At 29.6% G+C, this 18,058-nt stretch overlaps 1 protein-coding gene across 1 annotated transcript in view; it reads right to left on the reverse strand.

Moving 5' to 3' along the window:
- LOC111633210 (MMS19 nucleotide excision repair protein homolog) overlaps window positions 1-18,058 on the reverse strand; it is a 58,713-nt gene that overhangs the window by 22,161 nt on the left and 18,494 nt on the right. The window contains exons 11-20 of the mRNA XM_023377745.1: window positions 14,346-14,391; window positions 14,120-14,274; window positions 9,890-9,968; window positions 5,427-5,634; window positions 5,238-5,335; window positions 2,577-2,693; window positions 2,254-2,482; window positions 2,110-2,179; window positions 767-1,123; window positions 577-657 (exon numbers count right to left, since the gene is read on the reverse strand). Coding sequence (XP_023233513.1) covers window positions 577-657; window positions 767-1,123; window positions 2,110-2,179; window positions 2,254-2,482; window positions 2,577-2,693; window positions 5,238-5,335; window positions 5,427-5,634; window positions 9,890-9,968; window positions 14,120-14,274; window positions 14,346-14,391 — 1,440 coding nt within the window. The remainder of the gene's footprint in view (window positions 1-576; window positions 658-766; window positions 1,124-2,109; window positions 2,180-2,253; window positions 2,483-2,576; window positions 2,694-5,237; window positions 5,336-5,426; window positions 5,635-9,889; window positions 9,969-14,119; window positions 14,275-14,345; window positions 14,392-18,058) is intronic.

The following is an 18,058-nucleotide window of genomic DNA, read 5'->3' on the forward strand; positions in this document are numbered from 1 at the left end:
TTCTAATACATAAATCTTTTTAATTTATGTGATTTGAATTTTTGGCTGACAACTTCAAATTACTTTCTGTGGTTAAGTTTAAATTGCCATCATATAAATCTATATTATTTATCATTGCAGACCAGAAGAACAATAAAAGAATACTGATTTATAAATTTTGAGATTCAACAGTGAGTTTCACCAGCTCAGAACATACATTCAGCAGTCCTTCAATATTACTAAATGAATGTATATTCAATTATCAATATCTAAGAATTACATTTTAATTGCTAGACATAATTTAAAATTTCAACACTTCAAATGTACAGTAAAAAATATGCAATAAATACTAAGTTATTGTTCTGAATAAAAATTTATAGAAATAAACTAATTATTTGGAAAATCATATCACATTACACTAATCAGGATATATATATTTTAAAAATAATAATTGTGCTGTTAGCTGAGAATTTAATCCAAGTAAATAATGTTTTACAAAATACTGTTTAACTGATTATGAATTTAAATAACCATGCACATTTTGACTATATAAAAAATTCAAAAATTAATTGAAAGAAAAAATGTAATATTGTTTACCTCTGGAATTTCTTCTAAAATTGTTGAAAATCCATCAGCAATGATTTTTCCAATTATTTTGTGACCAAGCCATGATATTAACTATTAAAATATGGCATGCAGATATATTTTTACATTAAAATTGATAATATTTTACATATCTAATTCAATTAAAACTGAATTTAAATTTTTACTTTTGTTTTTTACTCACATGTGAAATTAAATAATCAATTTGCAAATATCCTCTGAGAAGTAAAGCTTTGGTAATCCAAATCCACATTACTGCTGCTTTTTCTTGATTAGAATTCCTCTCTTCATTTAAAATAGTTATTAAATTGGATGTTATTGACTTACTCCATTCAGTTAACTGTGCTTCATCATCCATCTTATTTAATATAACAGCAATACATTGAGTGACTAGTAAATGAACTTTTTCATCGTTAATTTTCTCTGTTGCCATTAACAATGTCTGAAAATGATGTTCTGATATCCCAGTAATATTACAAGAGTTAGCAAACACTGCTCTCAATATTACTGCAACATTATATTGAAGTGATGCTGTCAAATGCTGTTATAAATAATTAAAAGATAACCATATATTTATAAGAAACTTGTTTGAATAAAATATGATTATATTCTATTAATATGCAAGATCATATATTTAAAAAGAAATTCAAAACAATGTTTAAACCAAGATGATAAATATTTGTTCATGCATTATAAACTGAAAACAGCAATTTATTGAATGACAGTCATTGCAGAAATCAATAGAATGGAAGAACATATGAAAATTGCATGCAGTTATAAAAATAAAATATATTAAGTAAAATAATTTTATTAAAAAACTCAATAAAGCATATTTGAAAATAATGTTTGTAATCAAGATAAGCAAAATGTCCAAGAAAGACCTTTATTATTAGACAAATTCATAATACAAAAACAAAGCAGTCTACTGAAATGCAGTTTGAGGTAAAGCAAGAACTTAATAAGTTCTTTTAGCACAAATGCAAAAAACCTGCAGAATTAAAAATGATAATAATACAGGAAAAAACACAATATATAATGTGGTTAGCTGAAACAAAATCACTACATGTGCAAAGAAAGTATTCCATAAAGTATGAAAAAGGCACACTTAAGTGTCCCTTTAATTTATGCTTGGATGCAGAAATTTAAACACAGGAAGTATTCAGCACTCAAAAAATTACAACTGTCCTTTGACATCAGATGAATTTATGAAACAGATTAGAAAAGTTTTCTGTAGGAATCTATGAAATTCATATGTTTATTGAATGTATACTAATAAAAAACGTTTTGATTTATTCTTCCTTTACAACAAATCATATTTTAATAGATTATTTTGTTTTTGTGTTATGAATTTGTATAACAACAAAGATCTTTCTCAAATAATCTGTATTGTATATAACAATTAACATTCCTTAATATCTATAATTAAAACAAAGCAGCATACATAAATAAAAAATATATATTTCTAATAAATATATTTTCTCCTGTAAATGAATTCATTTATTAATTATATTTTGAAGTATAACTTACCTGAGAATCATAAGAATTCATTAAGAAAGAAAGATTCTTCAAAATATAAGACATTAAAATTTCTGTTAAACTATAAAATAAAAACATGTCAATTCCGATGATGCAAGATTAAAAATAATTGAAAGAGTAATTATTTATACACACCTTAAATCTAACTTTTGAATAACAATTTGTACAACTCTACCTAATATATCTGATACGGCAGAACTAAAACTTTCTTGCTTCATTTTATAAGTTGTAATTACTTTCTCTTGCAACATTTCAAAATAAGATTTGTATAAATAATGAATTTCTTCTGGAGATTGTACAAGATTCTTAGTTATTTGTAATAATGAATTTGCAATACATTGCAATACATTTTCAGTATAAAGATCTGAAATTAGATTTTTTTAATTTCATAAATTTTATTTGAAATATATTCTAAAACAATAAAATATTGCTTTAAAACATATAAGATAAATTCCTACCTCTCAAGTAAGTCAAAAATTTAGAAATGATTTCAGATGATGTAATGTGATGAATACTTGCAGCAGTAACAAATTCTAATAATGTCTGAAGTCTTGTAGTTTCAACCGTGGAAGTGACTACAAATTTAATGTAATAGATTTTAAAGAAAATATTTTAGAATATTAAAATTACTCAAATCTAAATTACACTAAATTATCACTTATAAAACTGAGTTTTCACTCTATTTTTCTCATCATAATTTGATAATTTTCTACATTTTCTTAGTTGAAGTTATATGATTGATGGCTCAGATATCAACCAAGGTTAATTAAAACATTAATACATTATTAAAACATAATTACTTTTAATTAATTTTAAATCATGTTTTCAGCTCACATATTTAATAACTTGTTAAATTAAGTTAATTTTTTGACATATAAAAATATTGTTTTAGTTAAATGTACAGTATGTACTTGAAATTTTGTATTTGTATATTATTACTAGACAGCGGACATCTAGGCGCTTAAAAGTGGCATTTTAGACGCTTAAAATAAGCTCTTAAATTGCGTCGTTTAGGCTTTATAAACAAAAAATAGGCAGTCAAAATTTGCACAATGAACAATTAACCTACTTATCAAACAATGAATTTTTTATTTAACATATGTATTCCAAACAAAAAATGCACGTATCCAGAATGATGCAAACACAAAAGTAGACAAACAATTATCTTTACATTTTTTATTTGCTCTGTTTCCCATAGTTAGCATCATAATATATTACAAGCACTTTTTCCAAATTTTCACTAGAAAAGTTGCAACATTTGTCACTGAAAATTAATTTATATGCAAAGAAAAAGTATTCCACATCTGAAGATAATGGACAGTATTTCAACCTTGGAAGAAGAGGAACTGGGAATTCACTTTCAGTTTTGCTCTTCTTTCCTGCCAAAATATCAGCCACAACAAACAAGCAATTTAATCTAAGTCTCTTTTGAAGCACTCTTTCTTCACTTTTTTTGCAGCAGTGCCTGGTGCATCACAAAGTTTCTGGTTTGCTCTGTTGAGGAGATCAATTTGTTCATATATAGGTTTCCCAATACTTTCAAGAGCAGTAATAGTATTTGCAATAAATGTGAAATAACACTTGATGTACACCAACTTGTTCTAAACATAAATGTCATTCAAAATTTTCTTGGCTTTAGTTACACAAACTGCATTGTCCACTAAAGTGGCCAGAAGTTTTTTTATATCAAAGAAATGTTCACTGTAGTAGTTAGTACAAAATCTTAGCCATGTATATGCTAAGGGAAAAATAAGCATTTCTGCCTAATCTGCTGTCTAATTATTACTTAATAGTCATATCTATATCAAACAGTTTTTATTATATTTAAACTTTTAAAAATTTCATTCAATTGGAATATTTTTATTAATAAAATATATCAGAAAATTAATTTAGAATATGCAAATAAAACATCAAATGCTATACTATTAAACATTTTAAATGACAATATCAAAATATGCTCATGTTTTCCAAATATAGTATCAATTAATTACAATTAATATAAGCAAATATCATAGGAGGTTAACTTATTTATTTCTAACTATTCAATTTAAGTAATCATTTTAATTCTCTAATTTAGGGTACACATTGATGAAGTCATGTGAGTTAAACAAGAATAATGTTAATTAGAAACTTCTTGAGAATTACATAATACTGTGTCTGAAGGTGTTTAGGAATGCAGGTAATTTAATGATCAAAACCTTACAGTTTAATTATGTTTATTTGGTTGATTACACACATAACTACATGCATTTTGGGTCAACTTACATTTTATGGCCCCTCATCAGTAATTTGTATTGAATCAACTGTCTCCTTAAAAACAAAAGTACACAAACATGATATGAAACATATTTCACACTGATACATACAGAAAATGATAAGGACTGGTACATTACATTAGATGTTTTGTGCTGTCATTATAGGCCATTAGTCTTTAAAAGTGAACTTCATGTTGTGTTGAAGTGTAACTACCTTGTGTAAATTGAAATATAGCTGGTGATTCCAACAAGAAAATAAAAGAATAATGTTATTATTATGTTTATGTTTGCTGGACATTTTGTCCAGTTTTTGTACAAAATGGCTGGTGTCTAAGGATTGAATCCATGAATGTTATTAGTGCAGTCATATTTGAAATGTTTTTCTCTGATTGGGCACAAGGGCAATTATTTGTGTTAGTTTGCCTTTTAATCCATATTCTGTACTCTGAGTGAATTTAGAAATATCAATATTGTCAGATACCATTTTCTTTATGATAAAATTCACAAAAAAAAAATTAGTTTACATTAAGGTTTCATTTGAAATGTCATCAATACAGAACATGGGCAATGAAGATAAGAAATATTTTATGACTGTCTCATTAGTAATTTGTTTGACTCATTCAACTTTATGAATATCCTAGTACAATATTCAAATTAAATAGTTATTCTATATGTTTGCATATTAGTTAACATATTAGTTACTGAAATGAAAGGTTTACTCCAAATCAAATTAAGGGTAGTGAATGACCACTTCTCACTTACAACAGTTCATAGATGACTAAGCCCAATCTAATACTTATGTTTAGCTTACACACAAAAATAATGAACATGAATATTCAGGTCTGACACAAAAATAGTTCTTACCTTTTGCAACTTCATGGAATAGATGAGGAAGAATTTTTTCTTTAACTTCAACTGGATAATAAGTTGAATAAACAGATAATAATTCAATACAGTTTGTCCTACAAGAAGGAAAAAATTCTTAAAACACTTCTCATAACAATAATTTTTTTAAATTATATATGCATACATACACACAAACACATATCTGACCTTGTTGTAGATGGTTTATTAGAAATTGCAATTGTTAAAATGCATTCTGTAATGGGATTTAGATAATCTTTTCCAATCATATCTTTTATTGATAAAATTATTTTCAATCCTTTAATTGCTGATGATAATAGTTGTTCATTATTCATATTAAGTGAGAAACAATATAATCCAACCAGAGACCTTTGATGCTTCTTATATGGATTATTTTCTGTTAATAAATAAAATAATTACTGTATATTTGTTAAATAATGATTATTATTTAACAAATATACAGTATTAACAATAATTAGCATTAAGACCAAGATCAGTCAGTATATACCAAAACATTTACTATAGAAAAAGAATTTAAGATTCACAAATTAAAATGTACACTCATGTTTGTGAAAATTGCAACACCATGAAGATATTGTCAGAAATTAATGAAATTTATTCCACATATTACTGATAGTGATACAAATAAATGATCAAATTTACACAAGAAAAAAAAAAAAAAAAAAAACAAAAAGAACGTCAGAAATCAGTACTTTGTGTGCCCACCACGCTGAGCGATGAGAGCCTGTACACGTCGGGGCATTGAATCATACAGGTTCTGAATGTAATCCCAGGGAATGGCATTCCAGATGGCTTCGACTTGACACCAAAGTTCAGTCTTATTGTATGCCCCACCATCTGTATGAGCGAGTCGCTGTATGACCATCTGTATGACCAATGAAATCCCAGATATGCTTGATGGGTGACATATCCAGGGAATAAGCAGGCCATGGAAGAAGCAAAACCTGTTGTGCACTGAAGAAGGCTTGTGCAGTCTGAGAAACTTGTGTATGGGCATTATCCTGCTGAAATACAGCATCTGGAATGTGTTGAAGAAGGGGGAGGACTCTGGTTCCACAATTTCCCATATGTAGCGATCACTGTTGAGGTTGCCCGCAATGTGCTCTAGATGGGATCAACAATTATACCCAATAGCTCCCCACACCATGATACCAGGCATTTGTGCAGTATGATGCTGGATAACACACTGTGGGAGCAGATGTTCCCCTCTGTAACATCTGATTACAGATGTTACAGATGTTACTCTTCCATCATCACACTGCAGATTAAAGCGAGATTTGTCGTAAAAAACAACTTGTTGCCACTGGGTACGCCATGCGCTGTGTTGCTGAGCCCATTGAAGTCGAAAGCATCTGTGAATCAGCAAGAGGGGAATCCTGCATAGAGGAACCCTTGCACGCAGTTTATGCTGCAGCAGACAGCGACAAACCGTGGAGCTAGACAACAAAACACCTGTAGCCGTGCTCCAACATTGTGCTAACACAACGTTGTATTAAATTACAATAAAAAAGAAAAATAAGAACTAAAGATAAAGATTGCTGAGGATTTAAAGAAATTTAATACAAAAAAAGGATACATAATGGATCGTAAGACTAATCAGCATATAGGTACATATAATAGATTAAGAAAATTCCTCCAAAAATCTAATTTATGTATTGTTAAAGCAGATAAATTACAAGTTATAATATTGAATTTACAAGATCTGGATGAGAAAAAACAAGAAATCATAAGAGAAGGAAATTTTGAAGAATTAAAACAAGATCCAACAAACGATATACAAAAATCATTGAAGAAAACTGAAAAAATTATTAAAAGAAGGTACTATTTCAATGGCTGAAAGTAAAGAAATATCTCCAGGAGAAAATGTGAGAGTGCCTAAATTAAATGTTCATATTAAGACACAAGCAAAATAAATGCAGACCTATAGTAGATTTTAAGATGACATTGTTATATAATTTGGAAATTTTTTAAAGAAATCTTTACAGACTATATCAAATTCGGAATTCAGTATAAAAAATGCTGATAGTTTAATTTCAAAATTAAAAGCAGGAAGAGTTTTACCTGAATATAGGTTAATGAGTTTGGATATCATATCAATTTATCCTTCAATCAAAAAAGAAATGATCATACAGAGTTTACATAAGTACAATACCCCTACATATTTAATAAAATTAGTGACTTTTGCATTGGATAATAATTTCTTTACAGTCAATGGAAGGTATTACCAACAAAGGGATGGAATATCTATGGGTTCGATTATTGGCCCAAAACTGGCAGAAATAGTCATAATAAACAAAGATAAAATCTTGTCATTATTAGGAGGAATAGTATTCCTTGCACAGTATGTAGACGACATATTTATTATACACAATACTAAAATAACATCCTCTGAGAAAATACTAAAGAAAGCCAATGAAATTAATGAATATATCAAGTTTACCTATATCTGATAAACTTAATTACTTAGATATAACAATAGTTAGGTTTAAAGATCATTTAGAGTATAATAAGTATAAAAAGCCTTGTAATGCAAATAAAGTTATAAACTTTAAATCTTATTGCCCAATTAGCCAAAAAAGAAATATTTATTTAATGAAATAAGTAAGATCTTTTCTAGAACAACTAGAATTAATAACAATGATGAAGAAATTAAAAAGGTGAACAAGAAGTATTTGTTAAACAGTTACCCGGGAAGATTGTTAAAGAATTGGTATGATAAATATTTAGAGAGCAGATTTCAAGTAAAGAAAAAGCAAGAAATTAATACGTATGTCTCTTTTCCGTACATTAAGGATATTTTTGAAAAAAATTTTTTTGTGAAAATACAATTAAATTGGCCCCATTCCAAAAAAATAGATATTTGGACTAATAAAGACTGAACCTTATAAGGATAAAGAGCTATCGGAAGAAGAAGGAGTGATCTATAGACTCCAGTGTACATGTAGAATACCAAATTATTATGTTGGTGAAATGAAGAGAAAACTGAAAGTGAGGATGTCGGAACATCTGGCTGCGGTGAGGCTTAAAGTTAATACATCTCCAGTGTTCTTACATTGTCACGTGAATAATTGCCAAGTTGATATTAATAATGTAAAAATCTTAAATAGGGAAAAAATATAGTAAAAAGAAAATTCAAAGAACATTTCACAATTGTTATGCAAAAAATGTTATGAATTTAAATAATGGCATGATACCTGCAGAATGCTGGGAAGAGTTGATAATACATAATAGCTGTAAACGCAATGGTACTTGTGTTAATGATGTGTCTTCTAATGGATAAACTGTATTACATTCTGGTTGTAAGAAACCCTACTGAAGAGGCCAAAAAAGGCAAAGTGCATTTGGGGTGAAGTATAGTGTAAAATAAAAAAATATTTTTTCTCTTAAAGTTAACCTGTTGGTCCTTTTGTTTTTTATACCAGTCTACAGGCTTGGAATTTTTTAAGCCTCCAGAAGTCAGAGAGAAAAGGAGAATTATTTTTCCATGTACTAGTTAATAGTACAATTGGGTAAAGACAATTTATCTGACTCCATTGATTTTTTAAAAATATTTTATTAATAATGTCTTGCTCCTGTATATCATACTCTTCCTGCTAGCAAGAGTCATGCTAATCTACCTAACTCCTTCCAGGGGAAAATTTTTGAATTTAAATAACGACTTCTGGTGCAAACCAGAAATTCATATATAATTAATCGGGGCTTTCTTCCCCTAAGCTTTCCATATCTGGTTTCAATTTTCATCTATGTAACTCCATTCTTGAGATTAAGAAAGGATAGATAAGCAGATGGACAACAGTGGGAATTTATAGATTTATAAATTTTTCAAATTGCAGCCCAATTATCAGATATTTATCACATCAATAAAACATTTAAAAGGATCACTTCAAAGAATAATTTTTATTCTGTCCTTAATACAGTGTAGGACCATTAAGCCACAGTGATTGGGGTCCAAACTGCTTAACCATGGCTTAGGTGATCCATGGATTTACTTCAGATTAACTTTGTAGCATTGTAAGGTGTGAATTGGTTACAATGGCAGCCTCCATAACTGACACTCAACGTGGATAAAATAGATTAATACTGTATTTGAATTTTATTGTAAGTTATTTTATTGTTTATTGATAATTAAAAGACTAATCTTCTATAAATACCTCTTTGAAGTTATAAGCCAGCATTTAAATATTTAATCTGTGATAGTGCATAGCACATCAATCATGGACATTCAAAAAGCCAAAATGCCAGCTGTCAACACCTGTCTCAGGTGTTTGAGAGGCCATGTCCAGGTCCAAAAAATTGGGATCCAAGCTTTTTGCACGGCTTAAGCGAATTCACGGATTAATGGCCTGCAGCTTAATGGTCCTACACTGTAGTTTCAATTATTCATTGAACAATAGATTTCATTGTACAATAGATAAATGTTTTCTTTTAAATAGCAATGTATTATTATTATTTTTTTAACAATGACTAATTAATGCAAATTTTCATTAAAAATTCTTAAATCAAAATCTAGAATAAAAATTTATACAAAAAAAACAAGTCTTAAATTATCACAATTATTATTAGTTTTTCTTATTTGAATAAAAAGCTCAGTTATTTAATAATATAACAATCATATAAATATTAATACATACCATCTTGAAAATCTGCATATTGTTTAGTAACTCTCAAAAACTGTGTTAGAAGTTCAAGAATAAATTGTTTCTCAGTTGTCTATATAAAAAATAACAATGTCTATAAAAATTTTGCATGTTTAATTTTAAAACATAAAAATCAAAATGCACTTTTTTTAAAATTTAAACTAGTCTATTATAACTATGAAAAATGCAACAAAGTGCATTATAAAAAATTACAAACTGAAGTTATTTACAGTATTTTTACTATTCTAAGTTTTTACCAAACTAGACAAATTTTTTCTAGAAATAATACTATTACATTTAGGTATGAAAAAGACTTACACCAAATTCACAGCAAATGTTACTTGTTAACAATATATGTGATATTGTATACCATTTGATGACGACAATATATTTTGGTACTATCTATATTTTACTATTAAATAAATATCATTTACTGACATAATACAATATAGAATTATGAAATTTCATCGACATAATAAATAAATTATATAACTAAAAACAATAAATTTATAGTTGATTTTGTATATGCAATGAATATTTATTATCAGAGATTCAAACTGAATATAATTTATTATTAAATAGCTTGTCTGTCAAAATAGTAGGTCATATTTGTTAATTTTTAAATAATTTACAATTAAGATTTAGTTAAACAAATTTAAAAACATTACTAATTAATATTAATAATAAAAAATAATAAATATTAAAGAAAAACAAAATTAGGTAACATATTTAATATAAAATGCCAATAAAATTGTTCAGTTTCATTGTTAATGGATAATGAAGAAAAATATATGTATTAACAATATATTTATGCATTTATCAATCAAATTTATTCATTCCAAATTCCCAGAGGATAAAACAGTAGAACAGAAATAAATAAAATTATTAAACTAGAAAACTACATGGTTTCTCAAAGGAAGTAGTAGAAGGAATTATAAAAAGCATTAAGGTTAACAAAATAATACATTTAGGAAATACAACTAAAGTAGAGAAAAGATTATCATTAAGAGTAAGGTCTTATCCAATATACTTAACCAAGTAATGAAAAATTTGCAATATTGCATTGTTAGCAAAAGGGATCCCATAGTTATGGATATGATTAGGAGAGATAAACATCTTACAGAAGAAATAAGTAAACCAGAAATTTATGTTGTAGGTCTGAAAGAGAGTATTAAGTCAGCCTCTTATATACGAGGGCAGGCTGAAAAGTAATGCACACATGCTTGTAGAGCATAAACGAAATGATTTTCAGAAGTGTGCCAGGTGGCATATGGAAGTAATATTCTCCCTCTATGTGTATGCGCAGTTTGAGGTTGTTGCGTTTATTCAGTATATTTTGAGAAGAGGAAATATGGAGACATGTTCTGGTGCTATGTCAATGCGAGTTAAACAGTGTGCTGTTATTGAATTTTTAACTGCTGAAAAAATTACATTTAAAGGCTGTTTATGGTGATAATGCTGTTGATAGGTGTATTGTAAATTGATGGATAATAAAATTTTGTGGTTGCGAGCCTGGAAAAGCCATAATTGTTGATGAAACACACAGTAGAAGTCCGATCACTGCCACAGACAATTACCATTGCACCTTGTTGCAATGTTTAATTCTTCTCAGTACATAAGACTCTAAAACACCTCTGACGTTGAGTTTGACATGTTAGAGGCAGCCTGGCACCAATAATCTTGCAACATGACAACATTCGTCCACACACCTTGTGCATAACTGAGAAGCTCTGTGAAACCTGAAGTTTGAACCGATTCCACACCCTCCTTATTCCCCCGATCTTGCGCCTTGTGATTTTTATTTGTTTCCTCTACTTAAGAGAGACCTCAAGGGTAATCATTACACCTCAGACGATGAGGTGAAGGCAGCTGTCAAGTCCTGGATTTGAGAAAAGTTGGAAGAATTTTTCAGCGACGGAATGAAAAAACTTGTTACACGTTGGGAGAAATGTGTTAATCATCATTAAGGCTATGTTGGAAAAATAAATATATGATTTTGAAGCTTAAGAATTGTACTTTAAAGTACTTTTTGCCCGATCTTGCTATTTGTTTTTGTTCATGTTCTACAAGCATGTGTGCATTACTTTTCAGCCTGCCCTCATAGGTTCCACACTGAGATCTGTAGCTATAAGAATTAAAAAAAATCTTAGAGCATTTAGAAATCTTAAAACCTACTTATCTGCCTTCCACTATGTGAGCATGGTGAAAGGCAAATAATTAATTAAAGCTAATGTTAACATAAATTGGAATAATGCTAGACTGTTAAAAGAGGAAGATAAAGAAACCCACTCAGATTGTTAGAACAGGTTCATATTTTAATTTTTAGTAAGCATAGAAGAGTTTTAAATAAAACAGATGCATGTGGTATGCCACAATGGAATATATATTCCACAATGTGGAATATATAGGTCAAGAGAACAATTTTTCTGGAACCTATTACAAAACCTATTAAATTGAGTAAAAAAGCACAGAAATTTTAAATTCTGGTGTTTGATGTTATAAAATGAATCATTCAAACGTAGATACTAAAGATAACCTAAATTAAGGTTGAAAATGTTTTACAAGTAGACAGTAAACAGTTCCTGAAGTAATAATTGTTATTATTTGAATAATTATAAAATTTAATAATATTCAACTTTTTGTGTTAGAAGTACAATATTATAAAATAAATATTTAAAATTTATTTAAAGTTTATTATATTTCAGATAATGTATTCTCATGAAAGAAGAAAATTAAGATAAAAATAGTTGCCTATCATATTGTCATATGTATAATTTTATTGCATGTTCCAATATGCAATTCAGTTTTAATAATCCTCTTTATTTTAAAATATAGATGTGAAGGCCTAAACTTGAAGAAAAGTTTATTCAAAAATTGTTCGAAAGAAAAAAACAATCAAAAAAGATGATTATATCCTTTCCCATGGACTTACTTCCTTGTCCAGCAATGACACATCTGGATGTGTCACCAAGAACTAACAAAAAAAAATTGCTATTGGATACAGACTTCACAATTAACCAAAAAAGGGCAAAAGTAGCAAGGGGGAGGATCTCCAAAATAAAAGAACATGATTTGATGACAAGAATGTTTGTTGATCATCTCAAGTCGGTTAGAGTCAAGGTCCGCTATCTCGTCAGAATTCAAGTTCTCTGGTTGTGCAATTGATATCCAAATTAATTGCACAGCCAGAGAACTTGAATTCTGACGAGATAGCAGACCTTGACTCTAACCTACTTGGGATGATCAATAAACATCCCTGTTGTCAAATCATTTTTTGAGGACCTCTACAGATCAGAAAACTATGCCTCGTCCAAAGACATTATATCCACTTCTTCTCCTCTACCTTCACCAACTTTTCCATCACCTATCACTCAAGTCTTGAAGTCCATAAGAAAGAACTCACTATAAAATTCAAAAGGTATTTATCAACCTAATCTCGATTTTGATTGTAAACTCTCTCTCTCTCTCTGTTAGGGATTTAATAGAATGTTGTTGAGAATGATATCTCATCCATTAGAATTTACTGTATACAGCATCCATAACTTTCATCTTTATCAATGATAGTTATGGATGCTGTATACAGTTAATTCTAATGTGTATACTATGTGTAAATAAGTCTATACAATAAAATGGGTAATTGTTTAGAAACCCGGTAGTTGAGTGCCCTTCTTTCACCCAATCCATCTCCATCCTGAATCCAAGTGACTACACACGTGATCACTTGTGTAAAAATGAACAAAAAAGGCCATCGAGGTTTCTGTGTCTGTCCTTAAGCCACAGTGGTGTCAGTCCTGACAACTTTGTCATCACCGACACGATGTCAACTCTTCAGTCCTGTGTTGCGAAAGCAGACGGGGCACTTTGCACATTGTCACATAATATAAAGTTGTAATAATGAAGTTGATAATTCAATGTATACTTCAATATAAAATTTATTAGCTCTAACAAATTATCTCATTCAAAATTACATTTTATTTCTTCAAAATTTAACAATTTTATAAAATCTTATATTTTAATATCTTTAGTAAAATGAGCTCTGAAATGAAACAATACATAAACAGAATCAATAAATTTTATCTTTTGTTATTTGTATTTAGTTATCTTAACCAATAACATTAAAGTTTATTTGTAAGTCACAGGCATCCTATTAATGCAATAACTTAATATCAGAAAAGTTCAGATAACTGATAATTGAATAATTTAACATAAATATACAGTACATACTTTTGTAGTAGCAGCAAACATATGAAGAAAATGAGGAAATGTTTTAGAGAGAATCCAATTGCTACATTGTTGTGATGCAGCAGCTGTAGATTGGAGAATCTTTGGAGCATCATACAATTGTAATGACTGCAAATCTTGTATTAAGTGATCACATTCTAAATAAGAAACATTTTATAAATAAATTTTATCATTTTATTCTAAATATTTTCATTGAAATCAAACTTACCTTTCCAAATTTCATTCATCAATTCATTCACTACATCATCATCTAGCTAAATAATTTAAACTATTACTTCTATTATGTTAATAGCACAAATTTCTACATTAAAAATAAAAAATAATAATGATGCTTAAAACTTAATGATAATGAAAATTTTTTATAAAATAATACATTATTTTTTAGTTACAAATGGAACAGAAATGTTAAAATTATTAAATTTGTTCCCTCATGATTTGCACAGAAGCTACAGTATTATTGAATGTTTACTGGTAAAGTTTGATCTAAATTTTAATTATTTTATATGTATTACTTGTTAACTAAGCTATAGCTTTAGTTGATAAAATTTACTACAATGATTGATCAAAACTGACCCAGAATTTATAATATATTTCTGAAATAGTACATCTGCCTTGCTCTTACTGTCATATATTTTAGAGTGATATTTCTTGCATATGGCAAGATTGCAGTAAAGAACACCCAGTCATTTACCTTTACTTCATTAGACATGGTGGCAAACTTGTTAGTGTGAAAATGGAATAGAGGTGTATTATGAAATTTTGTACAATGAATACAATCAAACTTGCCAAAATTCATCATTGATTGTCACATCAGTATGGAGAGAACACAATGTCTAAATTGTGTTCTCTCCATATTCTCTCCTGAATTATGTAAAAATTGAAAAAGTTGAGAAGCTGATTTTGGAAATCACCTTAACCAAGTACAGTAGAGCGTCATTTATCCGAATCAATTGGGGACTGGGGTTGTTTGGATAACTTATTTTTCGGATAACCGATTACGTACGAAAAAATATATTAACCTATCCTATGTTGAAATTTTTCTCTGTTGCGTGTTGCTTCGTGTTGAATTTTCATCGATGTTAAGCCTATCGTATACTTTTTAAAATAATAATCGTGGCTATTGTATCGTTAAAAATTATTTCTTTATTTCTTACAAACAAAATAAATATATTGAAAAATATAAAAACCAAAAAATATATACTTTAGAAGATGATCTAGTATGAAAAACGTTCAATTCAGCACGACACACAGTCCTCAAAAAAACAACACACAAAAGTGCCAGTACTGCTAGCTAAAACACACACACCAACAAAAAAAATATTGGAGTAGCCCAAGATATAGCCAAAGATTGCAGCGCCACAGTACTAGCTAAAATTAAAATTTGTCGACTGGAATCAAGGTCTAAGACCTTGGACTGGAATGCTTTCAGATAAATGACACTCTACTGTAAATAAAAACCTTTACTTCTTTTTCAGCAAGAGCTCTTAATGTAATGACAAATATCTTTGCCTAAGAATTAGACCAGTGTTTTTCAACCTATGGGTTGCAACCCCCAGGGGATCACAAAGCCTTACATGGGGGTCGCAGGTAAAAGAAGAAGACAAGTATTTGTAGGTCCTACAAATACTTGTCTTTTTCTTTTACCCGTGACCCCATGCAAGGCTTATTGTAGTGTAGGACCTACATGGTCCTACAATAAAAAAAAAACTACAATTTCAGTGAGCTTCTTTGGAATGTTTGGTTCAGAAGTGATGCATATGCTTTGATGGTTTCATACTCTCACGTGATAATACATCGCCACAAATTACACAATGAGGTTTATTATTCATGACAGTAAACCCATATTTCAAGTAATTGTCATCGCAATGTCTATTTTTTTTGGTTTTGATTGACTTCCGTCACTGCCACTTGTACCAGACGTGGAGGGCTGCGATCTTTTGAGAAACTTGTCCATTTTATGCTTGTGTGAAGCAAAGCGCAAAGAAAATACAATCACGTCTGTACTTGTTGGTGCATTTGAACAACTGATGGAAACAAAAGAAAGCATGTGTACATTACTGTGCAGGTGGCATGAGGAGCACTTGCTTCCAGCGCCCCCATGGCAAAGTTACTATTTGCAGGCTCTTGCAACTTCTTTGCACAGTATAATTGGTTTTTCAATCGATATTTAGGTCTCAACAGAAAGAAAATTAAATACGTAGTTTTTAAAATCACTGACATAGTTTTAATATGGCCCTGGGGGTCGCCAGAATTTTTTAACTTGTAAAGGGGTCACATATTCAAGAAAGTTGAAAAACACTGAATTAGACCAAAGACATTTGTCACTACTCTTGCTGGAAAAAGTACAGATTTGTTGATTAAGTTTTTTTGATTTTGTTGTAATTTTTTAAAACCATCTTATTACAGTGTGAGATGTGGTCATGAAATTGAATATCAGTTACAGTATGCACAAAGCATTATTCATAATCATCTATGCTTTCAAAAGGTCTCTGCCCAATTGGTTCCTAAAACTTAGCATTTGATCAGAGGCATAAAGTATAGAGGTGTTCAGTCAGTTGTTGGAATGATACAACAAACAAAGGAAATTGCTTCCTCAATAAGATTATCACCTGCTATGAAATGTGAAACTGAAAGCAGAATGAAAGTACTGAATGAAGAAAGGAATTTTCCACTCCCAAGAAATTTAAAATTGAAAAGTGCCAGAAAAGTCCTTGCAATAATCTTCTGGGATACATATATAAACATTTCAAAGTCTGATCAGCTGTAATATAACTATATTAAAGTCAAACAATTTCTTCTGAGATTGTGACACAGCATCAGTTACATTGATTTTCTGGAAAATAAGGCTACAATCAATTTCCAATATTACCGCAATTTGACCTGCCAACGTTCAGAAACGAAATTTAAACCTGTTCTGAGGAATAAGCAATTATCTCGCTATCCACACTGTTCAAATACTGACATCTCTCAGTTCTGGATCATCCACAATACCGTCCCAATCTTTCACCATGAGATCCATGAAAGAGCATTTGGGTGGCCAAAAATTCCATACTAACAGCTAAGTTTAAGCAGCTATGTGACATTGGCTGTGGCAATGTTCCCAAACTTTTTTTGCCAATGGAATACAATCACTACCAGAAAAGTGGATCAAATTTGTATGTGTAGCAGGAGAGTAATTTGAGGAGTGTACACAGTTTCATCCTTGTGAGCAGACTTGTTCTTATTTTACAAATCCAGGTCAATTTTGATCAGCCTGTGTATTTACTGTATATTTTTGGCATCTCCTATGCTCAGATTCCATGAATTAGCTATTAGATAATTTTTTCAAAAAATTCAGTCAAAATACATAAACAACTTTGGATGAATTAGATTAGTGTATATATATATACCTGAATTGAATTTGAAATATATATCTCAAATTCAATTCAGGTATAACTAAAGTATTTATCCATTCTGAGCTAAATTTTTTGTAAAGTATTATTACTAGTGATGTAACGAATATTCGGTTACTATTCGGTATTCGGCCTATTTTTCACTATTCGGCCAAATACCGAATACCTAAAAACAGGAGTAAGAAATAACAAAAACACAGTAAATTAATCGTTTTGGTACTTAGATTTAATGTTATCGAGTTAGTGTTGTTTGTTTATATTTATTTATAACTTGTAACATGCACAAAATAAAAAAGAAAATAATATTAGTCACATGTATTCACAATTTATAATTACAAAGATCAGCACACGTACACGTCTATCGTTGGAGAATCCTCGCACATCTGAGGGTCTGACCCTGCCTATCCTTCTTTTTAAGCGCGGGTCTTTGCTCTTTCCTTTCTCTTTTCTCCATCGCTCTAATCCACATATGCCTGTGCATACATCATAATACGCGCTCACGATACTTTCGATTCGTCACTTTTCCGTC

Source organism: Centruroides sculpturatus, unplaced genomic scaffold, assembly GCF_000671375.1.
Source record: "Centruroides sculpturatus isolate CEXI.00-Female unplaced genomic scaffold, Cexi_2.0 scaffold127, whole genome shotgun sequence".
NCBI classification, from domain to species: domain Eukaryota; kingdom Metazoa; phylum Arthropoda; class Arachnida; order Scorpiones; family Buthidae; genus Centruroides; species Centruroides sculpturatus.